The following is a 12,186-nucleotide window of genomic DNA, read 5'->3' as shown; positions in this document are numbered from 1 at the left end:
ATGGTAGAATTATGTGGAAATGTGTGTGTGATCACGAGAGATCGTTTTGCAGCTGTCCTATACATATGGGGGTTGGAAAGGCTTTCCGCTTCGTTACTCTCCGTTGCTCCTAGCTACTAACGGCTGACGTTGACTATTTGAGCACAAGTTGGTTGTTACACATACCTACGCCCACTAGCGACCTTTAGGGCAGAAAGGAAGCGTGCTGACCTGACCCTTTTTTCTTGGTTTTAGAATGTTGGGATCAGTGTGTTCATTTTAAAATATAGTTTGGATATGTTGGCTTGTACAGGGTAAGTTTAAAAATGCAGTATAATCTTCTCTGTCCTAGATAGTAGTTGTTACGGAAGGGTATGGTATAGTATGGTATGCTTAAAACGAGTTCGTTTAAGAGTACTCTGATTTTGTTCATACAAACATTGAGGAGCTCGTTCCGCTTCGCTGCCTTACAAAAGATAAAGCCTTCACTCTAGCATGCAAATGTCTGAATACAATACACCACGAAAACATAACCCTTTCGGAATTTAATCATATGTACATACATATGTATGTACTTCTGTATGCATATAATTGCACCAACGTAGATATAAATAAATTAATGGATAGAGACCTAACTGAATTATGGACTTCATGGCTCTCAATATTAGATTATAGTTCATACTCTATGATGAGCGTATGCAAAGCTGTTGTACTCGGTTTAGTGGGGTTACTGGTCGGGCTTTTACTGCCACTTTTAAGCATTCTTCGACTTCTTCTGTCCTTCAAGCGTTGTATTGCAGGTGGCGTTCCGAACTAGCTCCCTGCGTGTAAGTAGCTTGGTTCGACAATAAAGGAAAACGCCGAAAACCTTGGAACAGATGAGCCCATCACTCGGGATAACTAAGTAATTGCATGGGCGGTCTATTGATGGATAGAAAAAGAAGACGGGTCCCCTGGGTTAAGGCCGGGATAATATTTTAGGGATGTTCAAATCCAGCTAACGTCCCACCAGGATTTGACGCCCATACAATTAGGGACCAGGAATGCCGTGTCTGGTTTAAGGGTTGGGCGTTCTCCAAATCATTAGTCCGATTGGATATACTTTTCAGAGGTCGTTCGCCGTCACTTGTCACTTGTGTTACTTGCTAAAAACACCCCCACCAAATATGAAATTCTGTCCAACGTGATTACCCTGGCTATCTATAAACCATCAGAAGTTACGAACTAATTTCATCTCTCGTAAAGAATAATCTTATAAGCATTATAGTCCTTTGCGTTTGTTGTATTATACAGCCATGCAAAAATATGCATTCCATGCGGAAGGACACTGTTGAATACCCTTTTGCTTACGTTTTGTACGGAAGAAAACTCACAGTCCAAATATATATATAATAAATCCATCTACCCTTAATACGGAAATTATATCCCTATAATATTTAAGCAATTTTTAAAATGTACTTTTAATATTAATTAATTTAATATTACTTTGAATATTAACTATTTTGTATCTTTTAGATTTCTCAAAAGCACATTTCCTTTCAGCATTTCAGAACTAATGTTATCAGATGGGCCAATTTTATCTTCACAATGTGACTTTTGAAGGACCGTAAATTTTATTACACTCAAAGAATAATTTGAAGAATACTTTGTTGGAGTACTCGCCTCTTTTATAAAAATGGCGATTCAAAAGTGGTGTTGTTTTCGAATAAAATCTAGAATCGATAAAAAAAATCAAATTGACACAAAACATAAAAAAAGGTTTAGCTTATTCACATATTAAAATGTATACTCATTTTGTCTTTGGCGCAGTGTATGGCAAAAATTGTAGCGTAAAATTTCCACCCCTAGTTCGTTTGGAGCTCGTTAGCACACGCCCCCAAACGCGGAGTGAAATATTTTCTATCTCTTTCACCAGAGACAAGTGCAGCATCCTTTTTTGTCCAAAGGCTGTAGTTGGTAGATTCGTAATCGAAGCTTATTTATTCAAGGGCAGTTAAAAGTTGTGTTTCCGCGCGAGTCCATAATTATGTGTTTTATCGGGATGTGACTCATTAACGGACATTAAAAATACCTTTAGAACAAATTTTGTATCCTATATGGGCTTTCAGTGCAATGGAATTTTCATTTCTAAACAAGGCGAACTTCGACAAGGACTGCATCTACAACGCCAATACGGATTTTTATAATAATAATACAAATGGAGGACTCTCCGTAGCTAATCACATGAATCATTATAATTTAATGATTGACTCGAGCTACAAGCTATGTGCCAACGAGACTGCAATGAGGAGTTCATTAAATCAAGAATCGAGCTTACTATTTTCGAAAATAACAACTGTTTCGGAATTCTACCCTTCGACACATAACATTGCGTCCTATAACTCCGGTTAGTATTCCGATGGGTTCCACATTATATAGCACAGCTTTTAAGAGCAGTATCGTTATACTATTTTCCAAATACTTGAAAACTCGCATTATTATAAATTGTTACTGTTTATTTAGATTTTCATTTAAAGGCGTATGATGATGGATTGAGCTTGACTGATAAATCTAAACAGAGACGGATTCGAACAACTTTTACTTCCAACCAGCTAAATGAATTGGAAAAAATATTCTTAGAGACCCATTATCCTGATATTTACACAAGAGAGGAGATTGCATCGAAACTACACTTGACAGAAGCAAGAGTTCAGGTAAGAAAAAAATCATATTCCATATCCCAATCCAATTTAAAACAGCGCACTTAAGCTTTACATGCCCTTGAACATCGGTGGCTTCTATGATAGCTATACAAAAAGTTGTTGACCTTATACATATATGTACATAGCGGGATGATGAACTAGTATAGTGATCCGATCGAATTGGTTGTGTCACGCAGTTGACGAGAGATATTTATGTTTGTTCAGTAGTTGTAGGTATTTGAGCACCTTTTTCATCGTCAGTCTTTCAGCATTTCTCTTCTCTTTTCTTTCATAACAGTTAAAAAAAACTCCAAAGCATTATTTTCTAGATCACTCTAAGCTTTAATAGATTCATAGCCTCCAGTCTATCTTATATCTTAGCCTTGACGAAATAGCGATTAAAGTGATGGCTATCTATGATCGATTATGTTCAACCGTACTATAATGAAAATAGGTCGGCGGACCCGGTTGTTGGCTCTTCAAAGGTTCAAAGGCTCTGAACGTCTGGTTGGGTCTTACTATCACATAGGAGTGCTGCACTAGCTGGAGACTGAATATAAGAATCCTGGGCTTGTTCATGATATATCTCAGATGAAAGATCGCACAAAAAAAAGTTGTAGTATCTCCCATAAATAAACTCAGTGAAAAGAACAAAGACTAAGCAGTAATATTAGGTACTTTTATAAGGACAATAGCGCATTAAAAATTAACACTGTATCGAATTATACAAATTTACTTCCTTTTAGGTATGGTTTCAAAATAGAAGAGCAAAATTTCGAAAGCAAGAACGACATGCTATTTACATTATGAAAGATAAGTCTGTTAAAATGGATAGCCGCAAAAACTCTGCATCCGGCTCTAAATATCTGAATCCGGCAGTGAAAGGACCTCAAAATTCGCGCCAGATGAAATGCCTGTATGATCAAATATAGGAACCACGAATATCTATGTAAATATTAAGATACATTTTCATGACTACATACCATTATTTTGATATTGTTTTTACTAAGCATTGTGGTGCAATTTAAACGTTAAATAAAGAAAATCAAATCTACATATTTACCAGTACTTTGAAAATCTTTGGATTCCCATTAAAGTCTTTTTAGCAGCTTCCACTCTCATCTTTTCCCAAGTCATCGAATCTCCAGTCGGTGGGATGAGAGCCAAATAGATAAGTCAAAATTGTTTTTTTTTTTTCGAAAAATCCTTCAGTAAAATTCGTATTTATAGCGTTTTTTTGTTTCTGGTACTAAAAGAGTATAAGGATTGGTACACATTTGAAATTCGTGTAGATTTATGCAACACTCAAAAGGGAGCGTGTGTTTTTATTTTATATTTTTGATCAGCATCACCGATCAGTCATATTGAAATAAATTTGTGACGGTTCGATATCACAAGAATGTGGATACCAAATTTGGTTGCTCTAGCTCTTATAGTCTCTGAGATATATGTAAGTGCCCATCGGGACGGACCTACGGACAGACAAACATGGCTCAATCGACTCGGTTATTGATGCTGATCAAGAATATATGTATATACTTTATGGGGTCGGAAACGCTCCCTTCTGGGCGTTAGAGCTTAGAATCTTATGATCTGATTATAATTCCCTTTACCGTATAATATCTACAACCCTTCCACTTCTTAAATCACTAATATAAACATACTTTTCTCGTTGTTAGTATTAATATTTTAAATACTTAGTTCTTTTAGCAAGTTTAGTTCTAATTTTTCTCGAATATTAGTCTAACATCTATCTTTCCTACATGTTCGCGATCGGTTCGGTTAAAGCGTCGCACGTCATGCGGCTGCGCCCCTTGGTCGGTTGGTCGGGAGGAGGGCTGCGTTACTGCCTGAGATCCACGCATAACAGGCTTCGGCTTGGTGTTAATTGGGCCACTTGATACTGCCACTTGATTTTGCAGTCATTGCACATCAAAGTCCGAAATAAAAACATCCACTTTCCCGACAAATCTAATATACCCCTATACTCTTTTTGAGTATCAGGTTTAAAAAGAGGAATACGATTTTTTTGCCTAAATTTGGTTATGTATTTATTTGTATTCGCAGAAAAATAAACGAGCGGGAATGTTGTAAGCCTCTACTTTATACCCGGTACTCAGTCAGTGTAAATGTGATTAAACGGTTAAACCGTTTGTGAGATTTTTATACATTATATTTTATCTGCTTCCGTTTTTCTTTACATTTGTTTTTTAAATTTGTCTCTTTTTGTGTTTTTTTTTTTCTCACACCAACACCAGCCGTTTTATCTCGCTCCCTTCCACCAGATCACGCACACTGATCGAGGTAGAGTGTGTGAAAGAGTGGAATAATAATGTGATGTGGTCCTTCTCTATGATTCTGCTTTTTTTCTTATCTTAAAAATTGTGAATGCCACAGATTTTTGTCCGTTTTAGAGCGGAAGACCACAGGAGTATGGATACAACATTTTTTTGCTCTAGCTGACAGTCATGGCTATATCCATAACTGACGGACGAACAGAAAGATATATGATTCTCGACTCGGTTATTGATGCTGATCAAGAATATATATACTTTATAGGGTCGGAAACGATTCCTTCTGGACGTTACACACATCCTCTTTTACCACAAATCTAATATACCCCTATACTCTTCGAGTATCAGCTATAAAAAGGGTCTTTTCATTGTTGTTGTTTTGGTGTGGGTAAGAAAGCGAAGAAAGAAAAGATCGAAAATCAATAAAATAATTCGAAGTAGTTCGAATGTCTTTGTTTTACAACCATTGTTCATTCTTATATATTTTGTACACTGCCGCGAATTTGCTATCGATATCGGAATAAACGCAATGAAAGCAACCAAATTATGGAAAACGAACGAAATGGGACGCGATTCTTATATTTACTTATTATTTATTTATTTCGCCCCACATTATTGTATTTTTAGATCAGTTGGTTTTGATGGCATAGGTGTTGATAGTTGTGCTGTTTTTTTTTCATCATTACGCCTCTATACTTATTTCATGTAATACAAATTGCGTCTCCAGCTATTACAGTCCACATATCGAATAACGCCGAATGATGTGAAAATGGTTTGATACAACATTGATACAACTTTTTTTTAAAGATATTTCTGCGGTTTCTTTTTTACAAATGAATGAGTAAACTTACGACGACAAAGCATTCAACTTTGTAGTTTTGGGCAAGAGTTCGATTCAGTAAAATTATTTACTTCTTGTTTCAATTTCGCTCTAAACATTTAATCTCGACAAGAATTTTGCAGACAAATGAAAAGGTAACCAACGTATACACCATACGCTGTAGGAAAACAAAAGAAAAAACACATCAAAGTTAATTAAAGATCACGAATGATTTTCTTTCAATAGATGAAATAAATAATGTTTATTTTTGCATGTTCCGATTCCACATTCCTATTCTTTTGGATCTCAAGCAACTGTATCGAGAATGCCCATGCTGCAGACCGCAACCACACTAGTATTTAATATGGTTGGGAAAAATTCTGTTTTGTTTAAACCTTGTTTTAGTCAAAATACAATAAAAGCCAGGACTAAAAACTAACCAATTGTGTAGAAAATTGATTCATCAACCGTATAAAAAAATGATGGCATGGCTAAATGTTCTATATAGCTGGTAATATTCGACGGAATATCAAAAACTAGGAATATGTAAAATAGAACTTGAATTCGTCAGTATATTTACGGTATATTTTTAAAATGAGGCGGTATATTTTGTATTTTTGTCAATTTCATCAATCTATTAATTTAATTTTCAATGCTATATAGAAATCCAATAAAAGGAAGTATTTCGAATGGGCCAATCATGTATAGAATTGATTCATCAATCGTACAAAATTGAGTGGGCATGGCTAAATGTTCCATATAAATAGTATTATTCAACGGAACAAAGAATTGGTCGTTTTTTGAATCGAATTTGAGTTCGCCGCAGTTCGCCGCAGTTCGCTTTAGCAACAATGAGTCCCATTCCATGCACACTGTTGCGGCAACATTTACTTGAAAACCGTATTTTAGTCAAAATAAAATACATTAAGGTAATTAAAAGAAGCAATCTTGTAGAAAATGCATTTATCTATGGGATAAAGCTAAGTGGGCATCTATAGCTTGAAATATAGGCAATACCCGATTCGCCGCAGTTTCGCTTTTGCAACAATGAGTCTCATTCCATACACAAACATGTTGCTAATTCCATGCACACATACCCTGGGGGAAATGAATGTTATAGGATTGTGAATACGTTTGTCTTCCAAGGCTCAGTAGGTATCAGGATCGACATAAATATATACAAGATACTAATAATGTACTTGAATATGTCTAAAGAATATCAATTTGAGAAAAGGTCTTAATAAATTACGTTTGATCTTCATATAAAATTAGCGAAATAGGGTGTACAAAGGGCTATACACGCATCACGTCTTCAAATACCAGCAACATTGCGACTCTTTTTTTTGTTGAACTTTTTCGTTTAACCCTTTTTTTACAATAAATACAATAAAAGCAAGGATTTAAAACTATCCAATCTTGTAGAAAATTTATTCATCAATGGGATAAAACTATGTGGGCATTGTTGAGAGATTTAGTTAGTCAGCATTTTTCAATGGAATATCAAAATTGAGCAATTTCCTTTTTCGTTTGTCTTGATTGACCTATTTCGCTACTGGTTTTTTGTTTGACTTATTTCGCTAAAACCTTTTTTTACGCAAAATCCAATAAAAGCAAGCATTAAGAATAAGTCAGTTAAGTAGAAAAATTATTCATGAATCGTATAAAATTATGTGGGCATGGCTAAATGTGCTATATAGCTAGTAATATTCAACGGAATATAAAAATCGAGGAATATGTATAATAGAGGTGGAGGACTATCGATAGTAGGCGCCATCGATAGTGAACGATAGTATTTTCAAAACCATCGATATTGGTCGATAGTACCATCGATAGTGGTCGATAGTCGTAATAAAAATTAGTGTTTTTAAAAGTGTTAAAAGACGGTTGATTCGCTGCTAAAAGCATTATTACAATTCTAAATGAAATATGCGGTCCAACTAGAAGCTAAAAATAATAAAAGTTAAAAAACTCTGTATATTGTTTTGAAAGAAGTAATGCGCACAAATTTTCTTTGCTGATGGGTAAACTATCGACCACTATCGCCCACTATCGAAAAATTGAGCCATCGATAGTCTAGTAGCGCGATAGTGCCCTACCATCGATAGTTCTCCACCTCTAATCCACTGCTCTTTTACATCTTATTTAATTAATTAATTAAAATCTACATTAATTGGCCATGTTGAGATCTAGGATTTCCAGAAGATGGATGTCAATGTCGTATTTTTCAACAGAATTCAACGCGCTGGCGAGTGAGGGTCCAGCCAAGTTTCGACACCTCTTACCTGAGGGCAGTCAGCCTGCTGCGACAAATATAGATTTGGATCTGTTTGTGAATGCGGATCATCGGCAAATGGACCTGGTGGACAAGCTGCTTAAGCTCAGGTAAGCTTGAACGTTTTAGCCAGAACTTGAACTAACCTTGGAACCCTTATAGAAAGCAAAAAGAATGCAGCTATGTTCCGCTTTTGCCGAGTCTGTTAGTGAAGCAATTACTGGACTCCACAAATCCCCAGGAGGTAATCACGGTTCTGCGGAGTCCCAGCCAATATGGACTGTTTATTGACCAGTTCTCCGGGTGTTTCCTTATGGACCTATTGTTGCACAGCGGAAACACATTGGAAGCAGCGCAGATTGCTGCTCTTCTTGTGGAGAGAGGCTTATGCAATAGCGAGCTGGTCGAGGCGTTAGCACTCCACTCATTTTTTGGGTTCGTGAAAGACTTCAAGCCTTTGGAGTCGTCCGAGAATAAACCTGCAGCACCTGCTCCTGAAGTGGTAAACCAAGTTATATTTTTGTTAATGGTTTCAACGAACTGACCAAAAATTCTTTTTCAGGAAAAAGTCCGTGTTAAATTTATTCGAAACTATGTAGAAGATACAAGTGATAAGACGGAAGAAAAGGTTCTTGGTCGAGCTATGATTCTATTGGGCTCTGGCTCAGGCACTCTGAAAGAGCTGAAACAAAACATTTGTCTTCTTGGCTTTGTATTGTGCGGTAAATTACCTGATGCTGTCAGTCTTCTGGCCAAAAACCGTGAGGTTTTCTACAAAGAAATCGTCACCGCTTCCCAGAATGTAGCTGAAAGTCTGAAACTGGAGGTCTCGGACGAGTTTACACAATCGTTACAGCAAGCACTCGATAAATGCACGCAGACCAACTCTATCCACGAAAAACTGGAGAGTAGTATAAAAAGTAGTTCCCAAAAGTTCGAACCGAAACTCTTAGCTGAATATGGTCAGTCCTATCAAGAATGGTCCAAACAGTTTGAGAACGCTGCAAAGAAGTATATCGAGGAGCAGAGTCTAGTGGAACGGAAGGATAGCATTGAGAAAACGCTGAACGAGCTGGAAGCGAAGCGGCAAAACCTTTGGTTCTTTGAGAACAAGGATGACATCGATATTCAGATATACAAGAAGAAGGTTCAATATCCTAAGCGCTGGTTCGGAAAGAAAAAGACGCCAAAGGCAGCGGACACGTTCTACGTGCCGCCAAGTGTCACGAGATCCGCCAACTGACCCGAAGCCACGTCGGAGCCCATACATAGGTAAAAACAAGGCAAATCCAATTGTTTTTAAGCTTTAATTAAACTACTGGAGAATCAATCCAAATTCAAATGTTGTTTCTTTTCTCGAACGTTAAATTTGTTTAAAATTACCATAACGTAACATTGAGGGTCACAGTTATATTCATTCCATCTCAGTTTACAACATTTTTTTTTAGTGTTTTTTTATAATTTTTCTTTGGAGTTTTTCATAAATTTTCAATCTTAGAAACTAATCGTCTGTCATTTGTGTTGCATGGCCGAAGGCAGATTAGTTTTTAAAACTCTCTGCCCTGGTGCAGATGGTGATAGATTAATGGGCGATGGTAGGTCATGCCGCTTGTCCTGTATGGTTAGGGGTAAGAATTGCTGTTGCTTCTTTTTCCGGTTCATATTTATGGGGTGCGTATTGTCGTTCTTTCCAAAAAGAATGGTCAAATGGACTGCGCAGAAGATCCCTAAGCTCTGTAAACAGAAGTGCGTTTATATGTTGAAGAGAAGTGTGATGGGTGCGCGTGCTTCCAATGGTCTCACCTGAAAAATAGCTATAATGGCAGCCCCGAACGCGGTTATCAGCAAGCGGTTCTTGATTTGCTCCGAAACGACGGCCAAACAACCGCGCTTGTAGTGGGTATCGCAGGCAGATTCGTAGGCGTGCTCCGGACGAGAGCAACAGGACCAGGGCAGCGAGAGTCGACGATAATCAAGAGGTCCATCAACGCCGCAGCATTGTAGCTGAACAAACCAGTAAATCAATTAAACTCATTTACAGCCATATCTAAAGACTTACCTGCGACTGCATCCTATTCCACAAATGCAAGTTATCTACTTTGGTGCGCGAAAATTTGTCTAAGAACTCCACGAAGGAATCGTCAATGAAAATCTCTACCGAAGTTGGAAGGTTCTCCCGCATGGCCAAGGACCATCCACAGATAATGAATTGAACACATATGCAGGCCACCAGAAGTGCGGAAAACTGGGGATATAGAAAGAAATTTAGTGATATATAGGGATGCATGCTCCATGGTTAACGTAAGTTTCCTTTTCACAATTGCATTACCATTCCGAGTAGGCAGCGCTTCCTTTGGTTCGTAGCCTGACATCCCATCCAGCACAGGATGAAGGTCACAGGTCCCAGGCACAGGAGGATCGCGGCTGGGGCCCACAACTTGTTCTGCACAATTCCATAATACACAGAGTGTCCCCACAACAGGGATGTTCCCAAAAATATCTGCGCGGCTCCAGTTAGCTAAAATACGAATGGAGCATGGTGTTCATTTGACGGAGCTGTTCGAGTAGGATTAAACGCCCGTCCCGTTCATCACAGTGTCCTTGCCACTTTGGGATGCTATTCTGAAGGCTTTCATTTGTACTCCCTTTGACGTCATGCGAAGTGTTGTGTGCACAAGCCCATGCACACACAAACATATGTATGTATGTATGTATGTATGTATGTATGTAGGCGCAGCTTTTAACTAGCTCAAGGTCACTACGACTCGGGATTTAATATACTATATACGAGTATGTATTCAAGGATAAAAATGTGTACATATCCCCCATGATTCGCCACTATGGTGGGAGTGAGTGGGAGTGTGGGACGTTGTACATTCGAGGACAAGAAGTTTTTACATTGTGCAGGATGTTCATACATGTGTATCTACATACGTGTACATGTATCTACATCATTTGATGCACAGATTTCCATAGTGTGAGGAGCATGAAATGAAGTTGATTGTATTCGTTCGGAATATGCATGATTTGTTTTGGTTTGCAGGAAATGGGAATATTCGTTCATACATACTCGTACAATGATGTGATGTAGAACCAAATTGTATGCAAATGCTCCCCAAATTGATTAAATTTTCCATGCAATTACATACACACATACATGTGTGTAAACCGTTATCGGACGCACACACATTCATATCATTGCATTTACCTTATATAACTCTACAAAGCTCTAATTATGCTCTCTATCTCTCCCGTTCGGAGAGGAGAATGTGGGCCAAACTTACCGCTAGGAGAAATACATAACTGTAAACCAAATATTTAAAACATTTAATTTTCTTTGGCAACGCCATTGTTGTTGTCCTTCGCGAGTCTTCGAATTTACGAGTGCTCTCCGTCGAATATCTCGCAGTTTGCATTCACTTCACTGAAGTTTATTAATTATATTAAGTCTCTCAGCATTCGTGGGTATGTGGCTGTGTGTGCGTTTGTTTTTGAATGTGTGTTGGCGTGTTGCAGCTTTACGGTTGCACGGATGTACGGCTGTGTGGGTGTATTGTGGACCTCTATTTTGGTTGGATTGAAGTTATGCTGTTATGTTGTTAGCCTTCGCTCGATTCTGCTGCAGTGTTCGTCACATCACATCACTTTATCATCACTGAACGTTGCTGTTGCTCGCGGTTTTAGAGACATCCACATTTTGCCAGTCCAGGTCCAGGTTCAACTTCACGGATGCAATTTTTAACTAAAAATAACAGTTAACTCCGAGTCACTCAGATCGGTCGCAGTCGAAAATACGCATTTGACGGTCTGACCATTTCGTTCCTTGCTTTGTTATACTTCTGCGCCAACAGTGGGAATATTATCTATAACCGCGGCCAATAACACTGCGCGCCAACCAAATTTTATATCGGTTAAAGAGTGTGACCGTAGATATTTATTATTTTATTTTTGTAGCCAATGGTTCTTCTCTAGAGTTATAAATATATATATATATATATTGCACGAAAACGGAGCCATGCCAGGCAACAATTTCGACATATTTGAACATCGCGCCACGCCTACTATTTCTACTTGATATTTACACTTACTCCCAAAAGGAGTATGCTACGAAACGAAAGTTACCACTATCGAATATTCGAT

The 12,186-nt window shown here is 37.9% G+C and overlaps 3 protein-coding genes across 3 annotated transcripts; 2 read left to right on the top strand and 1 right to left on the bottom strand.

The window, feature by feature from the left end:
- Positions 1–1,517: 1,517 nt before the first annotated feature.
- On the top strand, positions 1,518–3,722 carry LOC108160456 (retinal homeobox protein Rx). Its single transcript, XM_017294472.2, has 3 exons — positions 1,518–2,365; positions 2,482–2,672; positions 3,407–3,722. Exons 1-3 carry the CDS (start codon positions 2,092–2,094, stop codon positions 3,590–3,592), a joined length of 651 nt encoding a protein of 216 aa, XP_017149961.1. The 5' UTR covers positions 1,518–2,091; the 3' UTR covers positions 3,593–3,722.
- Positions 3,723–7,861: 4,139 nt separating this feature from the next.
- LOC108160557 lies at positions 7,862–9,382 on the top strand. The gene is made up of 3 exons (XM_017294631.2): positions 7,862–8,156; positions 8,209–8,548; positions 8,609–9,382. The coding sequence occupies exons 1-3, from the start codon at positions 7,951–7,953 to the stop codon at positions 9,287–9,289; spliced, it is 1,227 nt and encodes a 408-aa protein (XP_017150120.1). The 5' UTR covers positions 7,862–7,950; the 3' UTR covers positions 9,290–9,382.
- On the bottom strand, positions 9,340–11,883 carry LOC108160558 (23 kDa integral membrane protein). The gene is made up of 5 exons (XM_017294632.2): positions 11,331–11,883; positions 10,376–10,564; positions 10,106–10,291; positions 9,850–10,050; positions 9,340–9,780 (listed from the first exon to the last, which is right to left on the bottom strand). Exons 1-5 carry the CDS (start codon positions 11,460–11,462, stop codon positions 9,559–9,561), a joined length of 930 nt encoding a protein of 309 aa, XP_017150121.1. The 5' UTR covers positions 11,463–11,883; the 3' UTR covers positions 9,340–9,558.
- Positions 11,884–12,186: the final 303 nt, after the last annotated feature.

This window comes from Drosophila miranda, chromosome 3 (assembly GCF_003369915.1).
Source record: "Drosophila miranda strain MSH22 chromosome 3, D.miranda_PacBio2.1, whole genome shotgun sequence".
Lineage (NCBI taxonomy): Eukaryota > Metazoa > Arthropoda > Insecta > Diptera > Drosophilidae > Drosophila > Drosophila miranda.
The sequence above is the reverse complement of the archived record's forward strand: the minus strand, read 5'-3'. Positions and strand labels throughout refer to the sequence as shown.

What these genes read in the sequence shown, in the direction of transcription:
- LOC108160456 (XM_017294472.2), top strand. Translation starts at nt 2,092, where the DNA reads ATGGAATTTTCATTTCTAAACAAGGCGAACTTCGACAAGGACTGCATC. An exon ending in CATTGCGTCCTATAACTCCG is followed by an intron (nt 2,366 to 2,481) that starts GTTAGTATTCCG and finishes CTGTTTATTTAG; the next exon opens with ATTTTCATTTAAAGGCGTAT. An exon ending in TGACAGAAGCAAGAGTTCAG is followed by an intron (nt 2,673 to 3,406) that starts GTAAGAAAAAAA and finishes ACTTCCTTTTAG; the next exon opens with GTATGGTTTCAAAATAGAAG.
- LOC108160557 (XM_017294631.2), top strand. Translation starts at nt 7,951, where the DNA reads ATGTTGAGATCTAGGATTTCCAGAAGATGGATGTCAATGTCGTATTTT. An exon ending in GACAAGCTGCTTAAGCTCAG is followed by an intron (nt 8,157 to 8,208) that starts GTAAGCTTGAAC and finishes GAACCCTTATAG; the next exon opens with AAAGCAAAAAGAATGCAGCT. An exon ending in CAGCACCTGCTCCTGAAGTG is followed by an intron (nt 8,549 to 8,608) that starts GTAAACCAAGTT and finishes ATTCTTTTTCAG; the next exon opens with GAAAAAGTCCGTGTTAAATT.
- LOC108160558 (XM_017294632.2), bottom strand. Translation starts at nt 11,462, where the DNA reads ATGCAAACTGCGAGATATTCGACGGAGAGCACTCGTAAATTCGAAGAC. An exon ending in GTTATGTATTTCTCCTAGCG is followed by an intron (nt 10,565 to 11,330) that starts GTAAGTTTGGCC and finishes TTCGTATTTTAG; the next exon opens with CTAACTGGAGCCGCGCAGAT. An exon ending in GGAATAGGATGCAGTCGCAG is followed by an intron (nt 10,051 to 10,105) that starts GTAAGTCTTTAG and finishes TGGTTTGTTCAG; the next exon opens with CTACAATGCTGCGGCGTTGA.